General features: G+C 26.7%; 1 protein-coding gene across 3 annotated transcripts in view; it reads left to right on the top strand.

Annotated features, from left to right (window-relative positions):
- The window catches only part of LOC129981624 (hapless 2-like), a 40,452-nt gene that overhangs the window by 11,292 nt on the left and 10,683 nt on the right, over positions 1-18,477 (top strand). For all 3 annotated transcript variants that reach the window (XM_056092539.1, XM_056092538.1, XM_056092540.1), the window contains exons 6-12: positions 441-569; positions 1,482-1,612; positions 4,075-4,117; positions 7,912-8,096; positions 10,906-11,147; positions 12,823-12,920; positions 13,013-13,181. In XM_056092539.1, the coding sequence (XP_055948514.1) occupies positions 441-569; positions 1,482-1,612; positions 4,075-4,117; positions 7,912-8,096; positions 10,906-11,147; positions 12,823-12,920; positions 13,013-13,181 (997 nt within the window). The remainder of the gene's footprint in view (positions 1-440; positions 570-1,481; positions 1,613-4,074; positions 4,118-7,911; positions 8,097-10,905; positions 11,148-12,822; positions 12,921-13,012; positions 13,182-18,477) is intronic.

Here is an 18,477-nt window from a genome sequence, read left to right as displayed (position 1 = left end):
TTTGTAAAAAGTACTTGTTGAAACATTTACATTTATTTTAAACTAATTATTCTTATTGAAAGGCATAATTATTCCTTTTAATGTTGATATTTTTCAGTTTCCACTAATCTTAATATTGGTATTATATTTTTCAGAAATATGAAAGTAATCAGCATATTCCTTGTCTATCTACGTTGGTATTGTATTTTTGAAAGGGAGAGTAAAATAAAATAATAAATATAATTTTATTAACGCTTGCTATAAATATTACTTATAGATTGATATACAGTTTTATGTGGAACACATTTTTCAGATTACAAAGTGTGTTTTTAAAGTAGTGTCAAATATTATTAGAATAAAATATACATTTTGAGAAACAGTTAAGCATTGTTATTTTAATATTTTCAAAATAAAAGAAAATGGTGAAATAAATTTTGAGGCATATGTGTTATGTATGACAGATTGTTGCTTCTTTTTTCACTGAGAGTCCTAAGAAAGGGACCATACTGATATCCTCAGATGAAAATCGTTTGCTTATACCTCAACCAATGCCAGGTGTGGAGCTAGACAAATTACCACCAGCTGTAAAGGTAATTGGATTTTTATACATTTTATATACCAAATGATTGTATAACATGGAAGAAGTAAATTGATGTTAATTCCAAGTTTGTCTTTTTTTCGGCCACACATTTGCAAAATTGTGTTACAGTAAATTAAATTAACAGGATAGCCATCTGTTTTTAAAAAAAGAATCTTAAAATTAATAAAATTTCCATGGGAGGTCATTTTTTACACAGTAGCAAAAAGCAAATTATGTCTGTTCACACCAGAACTCAAGAACGAAAGGGCCGAAAAATTTTCCCTTACTGATTTCTCTAAGAAATTCTTTTAGATATTTCTATGAAAGTGACGATTCAGGAAAAATAATTTTGGGTATGAAAGAGTGTCATCGGCATTAAGGATTTTTATTCCTTTGCTCAGAGGGTGAAAATTCGAAGTCACCAATTTTTTAGATTATGTATTAGAAATAACTAAATAAAAAAAAGGGATTTTATTCAGAAATTAAGAGAAAATTATGAAATAAAGTAATATGGGCTAATTTAAGATAAAAAGTAGAAAATTAATTAAATTAGATTAAGAGGTAACATTGCATATATATATAAAGCTTAATTAATTTTCCCTGCTTACTTCAAATTTTTTTCTTTTATGTTTTGGTAAAATTATTATCCTAAATTATTTATCCTGGATCTTGATAAAAATATCAAGTGGACAACTTTTGATATATGATTTTTTTAAAAATGGAAATAATGCATTAATCTATGAAATCACAAATGAAATATCTTGATTATAATCATTAATTATTAAACTTTTATTTATTGAAAGGATATTTCTTTGCCCAAATGAAAAAAAAAAAAAAATCATTTCATTACTTATTATCTATATATCATATAAAAAGTATTAGTATAGTTTATTATATATTTTATGTTATTTTGAATTTATAGAATGGTGCAACAGATTACCTTTTGATAGACAAATCAGTAATAAACCCTGTTGGTGATGAATGTGATATGGCAGGTGTTTCATATAAAGGATTTGCCAAACAACCTGATCGTTGTGATGTTCCCAAAGGAACGTAAGTAGAATGTGTTTGAGAATTTTCCACTTTAATTTTGAGTTACTTAATTTTGAAATATATCTCTTTATGATAGGTATAGGTATACTTTTAAATTTCCTCAATGTTTCCTTCTTAAAAATTAAATATCAGTTAGTATTTATTGCAAATGAAGTTTTTACAAGCCTATGAAATTGATTTGTAAAAGTCTTCTTTTCACTCTCCTAAAATGATCATTCAAATATAATTCTTTTTTTAACATTTGCTTTTTAAAGATTTTTTTCTTATTTAGATTTACTTATGGATTATTTTAATGAAAAACCATTATTAATCGATAGATGATGTACTTTTATATTGGTGGATTTAAAGAACTCCAGAATATGTGATGGATCTCCATACAGAACTCTGTGTTATGTATAGAGATAATTTTCCTTTAAAATTGATAATTTTTAAATTCATTGCTAGCTTCTTATTTTTATTTCACTGTGCATTCTGTAATAAAGTGTAATTTTTTATTTTAGATAATTTTTTTCCTCCTTTTGTAAAAAAAAAAAAAAAAAAAAACTTTGTCTTATAATTATTTCAATTTGAAAATCAGATTTATATCCTTTGTGGGAGTTCAGCATTGTTCTCATAAATGTGACATTTTTTATATGTTTGTTTATATATATATATATATATATATATATATATATATATATATATATATATATATTTTGCAGAAATATGAATTTTATAAATATTTATGTTTTATGTTATTGTTCAAAATATTTTCAGAAATTCATTAAAATTTGTGTTTATTAGCACAAATTTCATTAATGAAACTTCGAACCTGATTAGTTATAATTGTAATTTACCATGCATAGTTTTAATAAGAGTGTTTCATTAGCAATAAATTTCAACTAGTTTTTCTATAAGAAATCATTTAATATTTGTTTTATCATGATTAGCAATTAATAATTTTTTAAATGTGTATTTTCTGGATTATAATTTTAAAGTTGAAAGCTGATGAAAATAAAATTGATAGATCCTTGTATGGAAGAAATTAGTATCTTGTTTAAATTAGTATCTTGAAAAGAAAATAATAAATCATTAATTATGTCTAGATTAGCAAATATATGAGCTAGACCAAATTTATTTTCTGTGAAAAATTTCATTTTCTTAAAAAAAAAAAAGTGTGTGTGAGAGAGAGAGAGACAACTAAGTTATTAAGTTATTTTTTCAACAAGGATAATAAAATGAAATTGTGAAAAAAGAATTGAAATAACTTAAACTAAGCAATTAGTTTTTAAATAAAAATATAAAATAATTTTTCAAAAATTCATATTAACATTGAATTATGGCTTATTTTGTGTTAAATTGCTTATTTACTAATCATGTCTGAAAGTTTATTGTAAGTGTTTAGTAATTCAGTATTAAAAAAAAAAAGAAATCCCAAAAAATCATGTTATTTGAATTATTTGAAAATAATGTTTTTGAGAGCTGTGTTTAAAAATTATCATAATAAAGTAGCAAGTAAATAGCTGAATTTGAAAGCACTGACATTGTTGATTTTAGAAACTGACCATTTTGCTGTGGGAGGATGTAAATATTTTATTAATTGGAATGATGTTTTAAAACAATTTTTATAGAAATTTTTGTTTTAGTTTCACAAATGTTACTTGCAATAGATTAAAACTGGAACAAATATCTAATGTTAAAATTACAGCAAAACTTAATAGGTTTCACCTAGAAATATTTTTTTTTATCTATGTTGCATTCTATTTATCCCCCATTCTTTTCCACATTACTATAAGGTGCTATAAAAAATTACTAAAATTTTGCAATATCTCTTTGCATTAAATTTTTTTTTGTAATAATATGAAACCATATATTATCTTGATTTTATAGTTATAATTTAAAGAAAATGGATTTATTTTGTGACAAATTTATATTTTATCTATTACATTAATTTAATGTTCTGATTGAAAAATTTAAAATTCAATACCTAAGTTTTGCTAGATATTTGGAAGATTTTTTCAGTTTATAAAATTGCATTCAAGTTATGGTCAATTTCAACTATATGCATAAAAGTTTTATTTTATTGAAGAGTAAAAAAGCATGTTAAAAAGCAGTGATAAGACAAAGAATTAAATACAGTCTTTGCTGTATATATAATATCTGTCCTAAGTAGCTGACATTTTTTATCCATCAGTTCATTTTTTAATTGAAAAATTTATTAGTTGTTAAACAAATTTTCAGTTTTTCTGTCTAAAATGCATTATTCATTGCAATCATTTTGCTATTTTTTAAAAAAAATTTGTATTCTCATATGTATGTTTATTAAAAGTAATTATTTTTTATTTTAGGTTATATGTAAATTAATTATTTTTATTTTAGCTTATATGTAAATAATTGTCAAGTTATAAAATTTATAGCAAGTTATTATAAGTTTTGCATTGTTTGGTCAAATGATAGTTTTCTTTCCCAATTTTCTGTTTCAGATGTTTGAAAAATCAGCCATTAGACTTTTGGGAATCAGATGAGGTTAGTTATTATCATTATTAATTTGAGCATTAATAGTTTAATTGAATTGATTCTAAAGTTATGTTTAAAGTTATATTGTGTAAGAATAGTTTGATTTTTTCAGAATCTTGGTCATAACATTTTTTTTATTAGTTTATCACTAATGAAATCATAAAGGGGCAAATAAAATAACCAAATAAGTTATTATTTTACGACTTATTACAAAAACAGATAATGGAAATGTTTTAAAATGCTGAGATTTCTTGTATATTTAGCTACTGATGTAAAGAAAAAATGTTTCAAATCATTTTATTTCTTAAAATTAGTATGCTTAATTATTTAAGTTCATACTTGAATTTTAATATTCTATTGCTTTTTTTTAATTGAAATGCTTCCCATAAAATACAACTAGAATATATAATAAGCTTTTGCAGTAATATCCTATTTTACAGTTTATTAATTTTGTCCCAACAAAATTTTTACAATTTTTCAATCCAAGTTTGTCTTGTTTATCATTGATTTATTTTTATTTCATTGTAAAAAGTAAACTGTTGCAATTTTGCATTGTTTTGAAGTAAATTTTATCACTATCTTTAGTTTTCCTGAATAATTTGGTTATATCAATTTTTTGAATTTCAATCTATTCATTTGCTTGTGGTATATTTGTTATTTTTATTGTTTAAATATCTTTACCATACAACATCATGAATACTGATATTTGAATTTCTTTCTGTCTCTCTCTGTATAATATTTTGTTCTAGTTAGTACATCTGTAAAGCGTATTCTATCGGTATTTAATTGTTTAAATTGACTTTCAAACTAATTTTTTTATTTTTTTTATTGATGACTCAAAACATAATAAAAAAAAACATTTTTTTTATTTGCTTAATCTTAAGCCTGTTGAAAATATTCTTTTCTTGTATTTTTATATGCTACTTAGCAAAAATTATAAAACAATAACATATTTTACTACAGCTGTGTTGATACTTTAATATAATAAAACATACATATTATATACAAAAACTATTGTATTATTTATGATGTGACAAATGATATTAACAAGAGTTAAAAATTTAAAACTAAGTTTACAAAATGTCAAAAAGTAAACATTATTGCAGATTAAGTTGGTTATTTTATAATTTGTGATGGATTTTGAAATTAAATGGTTACATAAATATAATAGTTCCCATCTATTTGCATTTTGAAAATAATTTTTTCAATTAAAATAATTATTTATTAACTCAAGCTTCATTTTAAGTCCTGGACTGCATGGGTTTTAATTTTTCCATGATGATTCTAAAATATGCCGACAATTCATTTCCATAAACAAATTCCTTTCTAAAAATATTTAAGTTATTCTTCTTTCAACTTTTTGCATCCCTATTTAGGCTGCTTCCTCTGCTGGTCATGGTTCTAACAAATTTTTTTAATTAATAAATATTTAATCCTTTCTATATCATTATGAGGAATAAAATTTATTGTTAAAACATATCTTAATCTCTTTAAATCAAAAACTGATTTACATGAATATATACACATTTGAACACATGTATTTTCTCTTTCAAATTACTGAGTTGAGTTTTGCTTAATTGCTTAAATGTTTTTATCAGGGTTTCATGCTCTATATACGTTTTCAAGCCACTTGAAATGTGTATAGAGCATAACTTTCTGATTAAAAACAAAAGATTAGGCTATCTGTCTACCTACAGAGACAAATTTTTGAAAAATCCTTCTAATGAGCTATTTTAGTTCATTTTCTGAATCAATGTGATTGCAATTAATCAAAAATATTAATCAGGAAATTCTGTGCCAATTGAGATTCTGTAAAATGTGCCAATTTGGGTAAAAAATAGTAAAAATTGCAACAAAAAGCAAAACACTCTATAAAAAGTTCTATTACAAATGTCCCAATTATTTTTATACACAACACACTTACACCTGTGGTGAAGAGAATAAACTAGAATCTAAGAAATATGTGCATCCTCAAAAAAGTTATAGTTAATTGAGTATTTCTGTATAGAAAATTTCATAAAATTCATTGTTGAAAATTACATTAAGCAGCTCTAAAATAAAAACGTCTCAGTTCAAAGTTATATCTCTATTTCATTGCCTTTGGAACACTTAAGGTAACATATATGCAAAATTTCAAGGTATTTTTTTATTAAAAAGTTTTTTAAGATATCATATTTTGCTTATGAAATATTTTAAAAAGTCCAAATTTTTCGAAAAATTAATTTTATGTTTTCATTTGTACTAAAAATGCTTTGTAAACATAAACAATGCTCAAAAGCAGATGTAATTGTCAATCCTTTTAGCATAAAAACTACTCAAAACGTATTCTAATACTTGTAGCTTGCTGAAGGAACATATTATAAAATAAATTATAATTCAGAGAAGTATGTTTTTGATAAAATGGTGAAAAACATTCAGTTTCCGGTTTCATTTTCATCTACAGTAGTTTTTAAAAAAATCACATATCTTGGTTTGTATTAATCGTAAAATTAAAACAAGCACAGATTTGGAAACCCAAATAAATGAGTTTCAAAATAAATCAATAAAAAAAATTGTGAAAATTTTTTTATTGTTTATTGTTGCTTTTTAAATGTAGACGGATAACTTAAGAAAGAATGAAGTCCACTGACTAACAACAATTCTTTCGTAAATTGTACCAAGACAATCTAATGGTAGAACTATATGTGATAGTGATCTATGATATCAAACTAGGTAAAAAAAGTACTGCCATATTTAGTATACTAGGAATTTTAAACCAAATTTATTATCATATTTAATAGTAACTTTAGTAGCATGACTAGTGTAGCTCATCTTTGTGCTCTATGATATGAAAAACCATTGATGAGCTATACTCGCTATTTTACTGGAAGGGGTTAAGAGTAAATTTTAAAATTATAATAAAGGTAGAACAAATCAAGCTAAAAACTTTCTCATGTCATGATGTTTTGAACTTAAGATTCAAATCTCAAATTCTTCTAGAATGCAAAGGTATCATGAATGGTATCATTATATTTTATAATTATTTCTTTAGTCGTTAATAATGCAAGATGGTTAGAATTATCCCTTTTGACAGAACTTGACAAAAAAGGAACTCTATTTTGAGGATATTATCAACACATTGCTATAAAATATGTAAGAAAATGGAACAAATATTATATATTGCAATTTTATTCTATCAACTAACAAAGTTAAATTTTAGAAACTTATAAAGCAATTACTTTGTAATTTCTTTTATTAAATGCTTATTTTTGTGAATGAATTGCTAATTTCATAAAAATTCTTTAAATATATATAATTTTCATGTAGTTCTTAAGTCTTTATTGCACTGATTTATACAACATAAAATGTAATTTACGTTGATATAAATCAATAAAATTGGGCTTTTAAAAAATTAAGTTGCTTCAAAAGTCAACAAATCAACTTTGCATCACACTCCGCATTTGTTTTAGTCTTTATCTTGTGAGCTGGTGATGAAAAGACATGTAAATTCGTATAAAGCCAAAATGTAGAAAGAGAATTGACACTTTTAATAACAACATATGTTGGTTAGAAAAGCAGAACTCCCTCTTTATTGGTACAATATTGATAAGAATTTTGTAATTAAGCATTATGTAGGATTCTGTAATATTGGATGAATCAGGAAATTTAATTCATACTAGCCTGAAAAAGAAGAGAAAATTGAAATGGATTTATTTTAACACTGAAAAACATAGAAAGAAATAGTTTTATAGCATTAATCTATCATATTTCACTTTTTATTTAAAATTATTTATTAATATTATTGTTACTAATTCTTTTTTTAGGTAAAAAGAAAGGCTAATCAAAAGGGAACTCATCTTCTTCAAAATTATGGTACTCCATATAAAGATCCTATAATTATTGACAAAGATACCAAAGATCATTGGTTAGCCCTTGAATATTATGATGAACAACGGACTGTGTTGACTATTGAGTTCGTTGCAGATCAAATAACCACTCTCACTCCTGGGTAATTATATAGTGGATTATCTAATTTATTGTGAATTTTTATAGTTTCTGGTTTTAATGAAGAAAAGATTACTGATAAGGAGATTAATTGATATTCTTGTATTAAAACTGATACAAATATTGCAACAACCACAATTTTAAAAATACTTTAATTCTAATGTAATGATATACATTTTGTCTTTGTATTAACTTTGTTTTGTGAACAGTAAAAGCAACAGTTTTACTGTCATAATTGGGACAGTAATATAATAGACTGTATCCAACATTTTTTTAATTAATAAAAATTTCTAAATAAGAATAATGAATTTATATCAATAATTTAATTGTAGATGAATGCATTCAAAAGTGTATATTTTTAAAACTTTGTTTGTGGCAAAAAGTAAAGAATACAGTCGAAGAATGTTTTTATGATGAACTTGACGATTCCTGGAAAAAATTCGACAAATAAATTAAATAAAAAATTTAATATTCAGAAATGTATATAGCAAATTTTTATAGTATTCTTTAAAAAAAACATGCATAGTTAGTTTTTTTTAGCATTAAATTAGAAGACTTAAAGGAATTAAATTATTGAAGAAATTAACTTGACTGAAATTCACAAATAAATACAATTTTTCAAAACCATATCAATTTCACAAGATACCAGTTTTTTTACTAAGCTGAAATTTTTTTTCATATTCTGTGGTTTATTTAATAACCATATTCATTGTCAGGAGTCTAAAGCTTAATAATCTTGCTCCAATTTAGAAAAGGATTCTTATAATATGTCATGTATTATTTATATTATATCATGTATGCTATATTATATTATGTATTATATCATGCTTATATTATATCATGTATGCTATATTATATTATGTATTATATCATACTTATATTATATCATGTATTGCTCACCAACAAGTATTTATTGCCTTTTCTTTAATGTCTTCCATTTTAACAAGAATTTTTATTGCAATAAGAACTGATAAAATAGTTTTTCCTTATGTAATTTATATTACTTATTATGAACAAAATCAGTCATGCTTTTTAATTGCATTAAGTGTATATAGCTTTTTATGTTAGCAATTTTGTTCTATGAATAGAAATTTTACACAATATATAAAAATATATATTTTTCTATTGAGAACCCAATATTTTTGGGAGAATTTGATACATAAAGATATTCTGTTGCATTTTTAAAGTTATTATTGTAAAAGAATTATAAGCTTTCATGTTAAAGCAATTTTTATAAAATCTCTTTAAAAAAATCCATGCTAGGTGAAATTCACAAATTCTTTTCTTAGTGCTGGTTTTTAAGAAAAAAATTGTGCTATTTGTGTGCCAACAATGATTTATTATCACTAGTGGCAGATGGAAAATATCAATGCTGCTTTCCTTTCTTCAAAAAAAAATCTTATGTTTCTGATGAAAAAGGATTCTGTATTCAATTTTTTTACATGCATTTTATAATTAATTAGTTTTAGATAAATTACACTTATAATTTCCAAACTGTTGGTTTGGGTATGTTTGTAATGAACATAATGTTTGTTCTGAAACCTTCTTTAGATAAAAGAGATTAAGATTTTTTTTTTCTTACCTGAATCTATTTTGAGAAGCTTGTAACCTGCTTTATAGCTATTATTAAAAGTGCTTAAGCTGCTTTCATTGTGAAATCTAAATGTTCCTCGAAACTGTGCAAAGTATAATAAATTTAGAAGTATAATTTTTTTTTAATCTTTTATTCTTGTCTAAAAAAAACCATTTTGATATAATTTATCTTACAATAATGGCTACTAAATAGTGCAATAGCATTAGAATGGTATGGACATTCTGGTATAAGTTTTAGACATTGCTGTGGAGTTGAAATGTTAGTGCATTTGCAACACTTTCTGATGTGAATTATAATGAGGGGATGGAAAAATAATATTGCACTTCAAGTGGGATTCATATTTGCTGATTATTATTGCAAACGAGGAAATAATCATCTTATGTCCTGTACATCACTTACCCTCACTATGTCACTGCTATTAAATGGATATATATTACTAAATATATTTTATCTATAATTATGAGACAGAAATTTTAATAAAATCCCTGAACTTGAAACTAAAATACTGAAAACCGTATAGTCGAAGAGTTTTAATAAATAAAAATATTTAGTTAAATACAGTAGACTCCCGATTATCCGCGCCTGCCGCACTATGTTTTTTTTTTTTTTGCTTTCAAGCAAAGAGAAAATGCTTCCAAAGCAAGAAGCAAACACAAATGACTGATTTCTTCAAAAAGGTGTAGTTTTACAGTTATGCTTTTGTAATTACATAATACATTACAGTATTAAAACAGTACATATGTATTCATTTTTCTGTGTATCCTTGACGCCTCTCGTAAGTACAAAGCACTTTTCTGTTTTCATTAACAAAATGCATTTTAGGTTAGTTTTGAGTGATATACTAAAATATTAAGCGTTAGTTAAACATTTCCTGCTGTTTATTTTACGTTTTATTGTCCATAAAACGATTTTTCAAAGTTGGAATGACTGTTTTCTCTTTTGCTATACCCGTTTTTAGCTTTTTTCGGATTATCCGCGATTTTTGTTATCCGCGGCGGCCGCGCCACCCAATTCCGCGGATAATCGGGAGTGTACTGTACATTATTAGTCATAGTTATTAATTTCTTTTTGAACGCCCATCAAGAATTTTTTCATACTTTTATCTATTATTTTTTTATATAAAATTATAGGTTTGCTTTTATTGCAAAACTCATTGGATAATTAATAGGAAACAGTAGTTGTTCATTCGTTTATCTATAATATACCTCTCTATTTCCAGGAAACATATTCAAATATCTCAGGTAATTACTGCAAGTATGGAAAAGAAAATCAAATTTTATGTGTATCTTTCTAATAAAGATCTTTCACCAGCTTCATTGTTTGCTAAAGCTATCGATTGCGAATTTGAAGTTCCCGATTCTACCAATGTGACCAATATAGTCCCTCCACAAAGAACAGAAGAATTTGTACTTGAGACAGAACCTGGAAATATCGAATTAACTGAAACATTAAAATGCACTGGTTAGTTTTGACCGTTTTATTCTTTACAAAACATACTTATTAATGATGCTATGCTCTAAATTGAAAATTTCCTTTCATAGATATATTTATATAAAAAATTAATATAAAGAAAAATTATTTTACAAGTTCAAATGCATGTTTGTAACTTCAATGATATTGCAATTTACAGAAATAAATGAAATAATAAAACTATTGATTAAAAAATAAAATTTTATCATGCACTAAAAATAAAAATTATGATGGAAACTTTAATAATTTTTATTGAAATTGTTCAAAATGTCACCTTTTTTAGCTTAAATTTTGCATTGTATCTGAAGGATATGAAATTCATTAATAAAATAGAATGCAAATTATTATAATAAACAATTTTTTTTTTTCCTTCAATGTCATTTGTAGATTGGCAGATCTTTCTTGATGTGGCCATTAAAATGATTTAAAATTATCTAAAATATCAATATTCATATTTTCATAACTTGATAAATTATACTTTTTTGTTTAAAATGCTAATATGTGTAGTTATTTTATGAGATTAACAAGATCAAAAGAGCAAAAATTTAAACATCAAAAGTCTATCGAAATTGCATGTATTGGTTCACACAATATAAAACTCTTAATGTCATTTAGAGCATTTTTCTAACTGAAAGTATATATCTCTCTGTAACAGTTTAGAAATTAACTATTGGATCATGATTAGAGAGGATACTTTATACAGTACAGCTATTAAATACAATGCTAGCGTCCTGGCTTAGGGGTAGTGGGTGTCCCGGCTTCGAATCATCTTGGTCCCTGTGTTCTATCTGTGAGGTATGTGAAAGAATCCCCCTGTAAAAAGGTATTGTGTGTGAGTATCATCTTTGTATGAGCTAGAAGTCAGACTTCTGCCCTCAGGTACTGAGGGGTCTTTACCCTCAGAAGCTACTGCATCCCTTTTCCATGGTAATGCGAACACAACATCATCATTGAATGCAATATTTTCCATATATCAAAATGTGAGTAATTTTATACACCCACACCTATATCCTTGTAAAATAAAATGTTTGAACAAAATGATGGTGCATTATCATCTGAGACTCTTTGCAGTACCACTAATGAAGAATTTTGACGCAAATTCTTTGCTGAAAAAGTAGTTTAAAGTTTATAATCAAACAATGTTCATCAAAAAATAAAACTGCATAATTTTGTTCATACTATCTTCCTATTTTTTCAAATTATATAGAAAATGAAACTATTATTATTAAATGCTATTCTCATCATTTTTTTATTATAAATTTTTAAAAATATTTTTAATGTTAATAATTTTTAAAATGTAAACTATTCTATGTCCTGACAGAAGTTAAAGTATTGGATGCTCTCTTATCAGCAGTTTTAGAATTTCTGTTGATATTTTGTAGGGTGTTGTTTTGCACTAAATAGGTTCTGCAATACACTTTATTTTCTGCTCTCTATCAAAGATTTTTGATATTAAATCTCTGATTTTCAAGATTTTCCACTTTTTGCACTGTAATTAATCAAAGATGATAGTGTATTCTCTTATACCATACATTCTTTCTGTTACTCTAGTTTTTCTTCTTTGAGCATAATTTTCTATATAAAGATTAATACTTCACTTCTACACACCTCAGACTTATAAGCAGATAAAAAAAAAAAAAAATCTTTTTTATTTTTTATTTTGCAGTTGTTGCAGGAAGTAGTCTATATGATGTTGTTTCAAAAAGAGAGGTGCTTGTGAAACCACTACGTAGATGTATTTGCAATATGCATTGTCTATGTGCTGTAAGAAATTTGTTTTCTTATACACTGCTGTCTGTTTCTGTGAAATTAATTCTTTCTGTTGTATTTATTGGTAATGTTTGCATTATTTAAAGTGTATGGGAGAAAGCCTGACTTGTGAACCAATGGAAGAGGAAGATTACCATGCAGCTGGCTTTAGAGGTTCTCTACCAATATTAACTGCGAAGCCACCATATAGGCCATGGTTTATAGCTCATCCCTTTTTGGCCTTGCTTGCTTTAATTCTCTTTTTACTTTTAATTGGTAAGTTTTTTTTTTAGAAATAACAATAATAATTTAATTTGGTTATATTTTATAATGCTTTGCTCATGATATTGTTCTGAAACAATAAATAAACTGTTGTAGAAAGAGTTCAAATCTCATTCAAGGCTATCCAGTTTTAAAAGAGATGGAGATGGTGGGGATTTGAAATTATTATTTTCTCACAACTCATTTAGAATTAAGGATAGAAAGATAGTAATATTAAGCAAAATATTGTCTCGCATAACAAACAGCTTTTGTACTGAAAGCTATTCATTACCTGCAGTCTCTCAGGAATCATAGGTTGAAATACTATTTAGCTTAATTTCCCATTAATTGCATTTTCTTTCATTTTGTTTCACCATTATAACGCCAACCCTTATGAAATTAAAGGAAGAAATGGTAGAAGGGAGTGAATTTTTCTTTTCCTGCCATCTTTGAACCAAAGTAATTTGCCTTCAGGATGATTGGGATATTTTTTAAAGCATCCATTAAATTATTAATGAGCAATATTAAAAATGCATTATGAATTTATTAGAAAAACACCCCCATTAGTTATCTTTTATTTATTAAAATTCAATTCTTAATTATATTAATTTCAGTTTTCTTAAATATTTTCTTATATCATGGCTCTGATTATAACATAATCCATATGATATTTAATTACATTATATTATGGTAACTGAGTATAGAAGTCACTTTTTTTTTCAGAGGCAGGGGCAGGGATTTGCCGACAGAGAGGGGCAAGACAAATCCGACATGGGGGGGCAAGCACAGTATCTCTGATTTAACTTCAAAATAACTCATAATAATTAATTTTACATTTAATTAAAAAAATAAAGTATTATTCAGCTCCTTTGTTATTAAGATGTTGATCCTTTCTTTCATTGTTAAAAACTTTACAAGGGTATTTTTTTTTTAAATGTTCTCAGTTTCTTTTACTGACCATCAAAAGATTCTCAATATTTGAGTCTATTTCTTTATGAGACTCTTAAGATTTAATTTCTCTGTGATATATTTAGAAGAAATATGGTTATATTTCATTCTAGATTATAGTTTATAGATAGAAATACAGATTGTGAAAGAACGACGTGTCATGTTAAATGAACAAATGCATGCTCTTATTATTTATATCAGAAGCTACATAAAATGAAAGTTGAAACAAAAAGTTTTATAAAAGAAACTTTTAGAAATCCAGAATAATAAATAATAAATTTTCGATTTTTTTTCGTCAAATATCGATATTTTAGCATAGTTTCTTATCTAATATATTTGTTGAATAAGAACTGCAATAATGAGCATAAATTCAGATGCGTTTCGAATCCGATGAGAATAAGAGCGCATGTTGAACAAAAATTTACTATAGTTTGAACACAAATAATATAGAATGCGGAAAAAATACAATGATGTGTTGTTTCTTAAGAAGGCCAGAGAAAATATTTGTAAATATATGTGCAAACTTACTATTTTATGCAAGATATGAAAAATGCTTAACATTAATTTAAACATTAAATCTTAGATCACCCACGTATTTATTTCTCAATATATATTTAAACTTAAAAAACAAATGGAATTTTATTAAGAAATAATTAGAACTTGATTAGAAATTCCCCTATTTTCATTTTTTGGCATGCATTCTTATTGTTAAATATGTTTTTAATTCGTAGTTATTGCAAGCTAATAACCCTCCCAAATAGTGAGTTTTATCTTCTCAATTGCATGCATTGGTTCTTCTTAACACCTTCATATAGAATGATAAATCTGACATGCGTATTGAATTACTAAATTTTTTAATTTTAATTCTGCAATTAAGTGAAAGTATTAAGCAATTTAAAGTGTAAAAAACCCGCTTGAAATGCGCTTCTAAATTGAATTAGATCTAGAATTATAAATTTAATTAAAAAAAAATTTCAAACTTTATATCTCCAAATCTATTATTCATAAGCCATTTAATTTTATTTTTTTCTAAGGCTAAAAATATATTTCCTAATTTTATGAATGTTCTCACTATTATGATCCAGATTACAATAATTCTGAAAATCATCAGATGTAATAGGATAATTGCTGCCTCTACTTTTACCTCTCTTAAATCTTTTGCTATAGTTTTCCATATCCAAAAAATATTTAAAAATGTTAGAATTGTTATAAATGCAGATATTATTTAAATCCACGTAACCATTTAACTTACTCTTGAGTCCATAATGAAACAAAGTTTTTAAGTTACCAATATAAATATTATAAAGTCTAATATTTTGTTTAAGTTTATAATATTATCTTCCAAAATGTAAATAGTGATGTTATTAAAATTATGGCATTGAAAGTGTAATAGTTCATAGCCAGAAGTCTCACTTTTTATAAAGTTTTTAATAGCAGATCTATGGTTATTAATTCTTTTATTAAGTTCAGTACTAGTTTATCCTATATAATTTAAATCACATTCTTTACAATTTATCTTAAAAATAAGATTTTTTTTTTTTTTTTACAAAACATCTGCAAGTTTGATATTTCATTTTAAATTTGTACTTTGCCAATTAGTGGACAAGTTTTACACTTTTTGTTCCACAGACTCGATATTTTTTTTGTATTTTTATAATTTTTTGAACAAAACAGTTGTGCCCAAGGATGACGCTTGAGAAAGTCTTCAGGCCGGATTCATACTTTCTTTCTTTTTACATTAAACTTGATATTTTTCAAATTTGGTTAGTTCATCTGTTTTTGTATTAGCACTCACTAAACACAATGCATCTTTTAGTTGTCTATTTTAGAAAGGGATTAATTTTAATTGAATTTCATTATGAATGCATTTTTTTATTAATGATGATAATGTTACTAATTTTGAATGATTCAGCAAAGAATAAAACTTCCATTCATTGAAAAATGAAGAATTTTTATTGGTTTGAATAATTGGTTGAACATTGGTTGACTTATAAAAATCATCTTAAAAAGTAAAAAAATTCTTCCTGGCAAAAAATATTGGTTTCATCATCGAAACTAATATGAATTTATGAATATTGACTGAATTTGAGAATTGATGAAGTTGATTTCATTAAGTTTATAAAAAAGGTTCATTTGGAAGCTGCTCAAATGTGTTCGATTATACCGGGTGTCCCATAAATTTGTAAATACTTTAAAAATTCATAAAAATTGAAGGACTGGGTATATTTGAATGCGGTTTGCGAAGCTATTATTCTCATGAAGGGGGATTTTTTTTGATACAGAAAAAAAAATTTGTCAATAGAGGGCGCTGCACGCAAGCAAATCAGTGGAAATATGCAAATTAAAGTCTTATGAAAGGCAGAGTGAGCGATTGACACATCATTTCTAAAGGTTTGCATAAGGTTTGTATTAAGATGTTGACACTGGTGGATAAAGCACTATTGGTAAGGTTGTTTTATGTCAGCAACGAATCGGTGGCTGAAGCCTTACGAAAGTTTAGGACCCAGAAAAGATTGAAGAAAGGTTCAGGTCCGATCACTCCTGCTGGACTTGTTTCTCTAGTACGTTGTTTCGAAGAAACTGGAAGTTTGTGTCATCGGCCACGCAGTGGTGCACCTCTTTTAACAACAGTCCGTACCCCCGATGTCTCTTCGCAAATGGACACGCTAAGGGAACAGTCTACAAGTGCAGTCAGTAGCGCACAAGAAGTGGCACGAATAACTGGTATACCAAAGACTTCGATGTACCGTATCCTTCATGGTGTATTGCAATTGTACCCATACAAATTGCCCATTGTACCCATACAAATTGCAATCGCTACATCAGCTCTTACCAAATGATACAGCTAAGAGATTGGAATTCTCAAATCGGGCTTTGGCGAAAATTGAAGATGATCCGCGATGGCTGCTGAAAATATTGTGGACAGATGAGGCACATTTTGCTTTGCATGGAGCAGTTAATACCCATAACTGTAGAATATGGGCACATGAGAATCCACATGCTTTCACTGAGAAGCCCCTGCATTTACCACGGGTTACTGTTTGGTGTGGTTTCACTGCATCTATTATTGTAGGCCCTTTTTTCTTTGAAAAGCCCTGTAAAAAAGCAGGATGGAAGACATGTTCAGTTAATGGAACAAGTTACTTGGAAATGTTACAGAAGGAAGTGATATTGTCCTTATTGGAACACGATGTCCTTGACACAGTGACATTCATGCAAGACGGGGCACCTCCTCACATCAACACCGAAGTGAAGGCATTTTGATAAGAACTTTTACTGAAGAACGGATAATCAGCCGTCACTTTACACATGAATGGCCCCCACGTCTCACCAGATTTAACACCCCTTGATTTTTGGCTATGGGATTACCTTAAGTCTCGGGTGTACCGCCATAGGCCAACTTCGTTAGTTCAGCTAAGGGAAGCCATTCGCAGCGAAATCTCATGCATTCATCCGGATATGCTGTATGATGCAGTTACCAGTGTTGTTTCCCGCTTCCAAACTGTTATTTGTGGTGATGGCAGACACATAGAACAAGTACTGTAGTACTGGTGTGATGCGCATGTAAACGCTTGCATGCAAATAAAAGTATTTTTCCCGTAGAATTGTATGTTTTGCTTGTGTTTAGCGCCTTTTATCGACACATTTTTAAGCTTTTTTTTTTTTTTGTATGAAAAAAAAAATCTTCCTTCATGAGAATAACAGTTTCGCAAACCGCATTAAAATATACTCATTCCTTCAATTTTTATGAATTTTTAAAGTATTTACAAATTTATGGGACACCCGGTATATACGATTTTTTTCCCCTCATCAAAAGCATTAAAGCATTGATGCCTTTTTTAGAGAAACTGATGGCTTATCCATGGAGAATTTTTTTTCCCAGTAGTGTAAAGTTCGAAAATCCAATAAAATCAAGCGTTAGAAAAACACGAACATATTGAATAAGAAATTTAATTTTTTTTCCTTATAACAATACAAATGCTATATTAGCAGGTTTTTGTTGTTTACAATCACTATATATATGTAATTCAACAGGATTTTCTTTCCTCTTCCTCCACCTAATTGCTATGAAACATTAATGATACTGTAGTTTGTTTTACTTTCCCATCTTGTTATATCCCTCATATGTGATAACCTGATTGAATGCTAATGATGAACCATAAGGATAAGTAATTCTAAGAGTGTTTAACCCTGAGAGGCTTATATTCATTTGGTAAATGTGCATGTCCCACCCAAAGATTGTGGATCTCACACCTCTTCGATCTTTTTTTACCATCCAAATTTTACTTTTATGTCATCTTTCTTCTTTTACCTGTTGGCACTTCATAAGAAGATGTTGCTACTCTATTTGTTTTATCTTCAT

Source organism: Argiope bruennichi, chromosome 8 (assembly GCF_947563725.1).
Source record: "Argiope bruennichi chromosome 8, qqArgBrue1.1, whole genome shotgun sequence".
Classification (NCBI taxonomy): Eukaryota; Metazoa; Arthropoda; class Arachnida; order Araneae; family Araneidae; genus Argiope; species Argiope bruennichi.
This window is presented reverse-complemented; position numbering and strand designations above follow the sequence as displayed.